The sequence below is a fragment of the Salmo trutta genome, chromosome 3 (genome assembly GCF_901001165.1).
Source record: "Salmo trutta chromosome 3, fSalTru1.1, whole genome shotgun sequence".
Classification (NCBI taxonomy): domain Eukaryota; kingdom Metazoa; phylum Chordata; class Actinopteri; order Salmoniformes; family Salmonidae; genus Salmo; species Salmo trutta.
The window spans coordinates 7,969,047-7,971,612 of NC_042959.1; the positions used below are offsets into that span (position 1 = coordinate 7,969,047).

At 43.8% G+C, this 2,566-nt stretch overlaps 1 protein-coding gene across 3 annotated transcripts in view; it reads left to right on the top strand.

Annotated features, from left to right (window-relative positions):
• The window catches only part of sh3rf2 (SH3 domain containing ring finger 2), a 32,406-nt gene extending 31,230 nt beyond the window's left edge, over positions 1 to 1,176 (top strand). For all 3 annotated transcript variants that reach the window (XM_029722052.1, XM_029722041.1, XM_029722064.1), the window contains one exon: positions 575 to 1,176. In XM_029722052.1, coding sequence (XP_029577912.1) covers positions 575 to 755 — 181 coding nt within the window. In that variant the 3' untranslated portion in view covers positions 756 to 1,176. The remainder of the gene's footprint in view (positions 1 to 574) is intronic.
• The last annotated feature ends 1,390 nt before the right edge of the window (positions 1,177 to 2,566 follow it).

Consider the following 2,566-nt stretch of genomic DNA (forward strand, 5'->3'; position numbering starts at 1 on the left):
CGCCTGGTATGGCAACTGCCCAGCCTCTGACCGCAAGGCACTACAGAGGGTAGTGCGTATGGCCCAGTACATCACTGGGGCCAAGCTTCCTGCCATCCAGGGCCTTTATACCAGGCGGTGTCAGACGAAGGCGCTAAATATTGCCAAAGACTAGTCACCCTAGTCATAGACTGTTCTCTCTGCTACCACATGGCAAGTCTAGGTCCAAAAGGCTTCTTAATAGCTTCTACCCCAAAGCCATAAGACTCCTGAACAGCTAATCAAATGGCTACCCAGACTATTTGCATTGCCCCCCCATCACACACTTTTACACTGCTGCTACTCTGTTTATTATCCATGCATAGTCACTTTTACACCTGTTGTATTCAGCATTTCACTGTAAGGTTCTACACCTGTTGTATTCGGCTCATGTGACAAATAACATTGAATTTTATTTGAGTTTGATTCCTGCTGGGGCCCCCATACGTAAAATGTATACATGCATGACTGTAAGTCTCTTTGAATAAAAGCATCTGCTAAATGGCATCTATTATGTTATGTTAGATGGAAAATCTCTTTCTCTATCCTCCCTCAGACACAGAGTTGGGACGTCATACCAGGCCCAGACGGAGTCAGAGATGAGCCTGATGCAGGGTGAGCCTGTCCTGCTCCACAGACATCGGCCCGACGGACGGGTTCTGCTCACCCAGGAGAGCAGTGGCCACACGGGCCTCTTCCATAGCAGTGTTCTACAGTTCTTAGACCGGTTCAGTTGACTGCCTGTAGTGTTTAGTTGTTATTATTATATGTGTGTTTTTCACATATAAATAGAATGACTAGCATGGGAAAGCTCCCTAGACCACGACAATTTCATAGTACACTCAATATGGCCGCTGGCCCACCCAGGTACACTCAATATGACCGCTGGCCCACCCAGGTACACTCAATATGGCCGCTGGCCCACCCGGGTACAATCAATTTGGCCGCCAGCCCACCCCATCATGTAATGTTGACTTGAAAAGCAATGTCCATTCTAGCTATTCTATTTCTATGGATCTCCATGTGTTGACACTGCCAAATGAGATGCCCAAACTGTGGAAGTGTATGTGTGTGTGTGTGTTTTATCTGTGTGTTGAAAATAATATATTATACTGCCATATAATGACTATATATAAAGTATGTGGACACCCCTTCAAATTTTGTGGATTTGGCTGTTTCAGCCACACCTGTGGGTGACAGGTGTATAAAATTGAGCACACAGCCATGCAATCTCCATAGACACAAATTGGCAGTAGAATAGCCTTACTGAAGAGCTCAGTGAAATGTATATTTGGTACATGGATGCCACCTTTCCAACAAGTCAGTTCGTCAATTTTCTGCCCTGCTAGAGCTTCCCCGGTCAACTGTAAGTGCTGTTATTGTGAAGTGGAAATGTCTAGGAGTAACAACGGCTCAGCCGCAAAGTGGTAGGCCACAGAAGCTCACAGAACGGGATAGCCGAGTGCTGAAGCGCGTGGCGTGTAAAAATCGTCTGTCCTCGGTTGCAACGCTCTCTACCAAGTTCCAAACTGCCTCTGGAAGCAACGTCAGCACAAGAACTGTTCTTCGGGAGCTTCATGAAATGGGTTTGGGATGAATTGGAACGCCGACTGGGCTTGATCGCCCAACATCAGTGCCCGACCTCACTAATGCTCTTGTTACTGAATGGAAGCAAGTCCCCGCAGCAATGTTCCAACATCTAATGGAAAGCCTTCCCAGAAGAGTGGAGGCTGTTATAGCAGCAAAGTGGGGACCAACTCCATATTAATGTCCATGATTTTGGAATGAGGTGTCCACATACTCTTGGTCATGTAGTGTATTTTTTCTTTTTGAGTTTTTTTGGACCCGTTTTAAACTAGATAAATAACTATGAGGTTCAGAGATATATTTGTATATATTTTGATGTGCAGAAGCATGAGAGTTGCATAGACCTACTGTATACATTTATTATTACCAATCCCAGTTGCACAAGCCCACCTCAGACCAATGTTTTGCTTAAAGAATTAGTATTTTTATTCAAGAGCTTATTCAAGAGCTATTAGACACACTAGTCAGTGCCTTTGCAAAGCCCACAAAGTATAGATTTGAAAAACAATAACAGCCCTCTTACCAGAGGCAAAATGTATGCAAAAGTGAGGATCATATAGTGGTAATAAACAATGCTTCCGTCAACTACAGCATGCGTTTGTTACATTCTCAACCTGATTTTGCTAAATAACTGCACACCTATGGTATGTGTCCTGTCCTGCACTTTGACGACTTCAGAAAACATGCACAGGTGTCCTCTAACAAATTCTACTTCTCTGCTCTTTACTTTGTGAGTGCTGAAAATAAATAATGTATGACACATTGTAGCTAAAAGACTCATTTTATTGGCTGTTGCATGGATCATGATCCCCAATTCTGTTTTCCATCTTACTCTATATCATCCCGTTTTTCAACAAACATTATTGTTGTTCATTAAAGCAAACATAGTGAGATAGTCCTTTACCTCCACCTATGGCGATGCCATCTCTAATGTGCTTTACTGTCCACTACACCCCCTCCA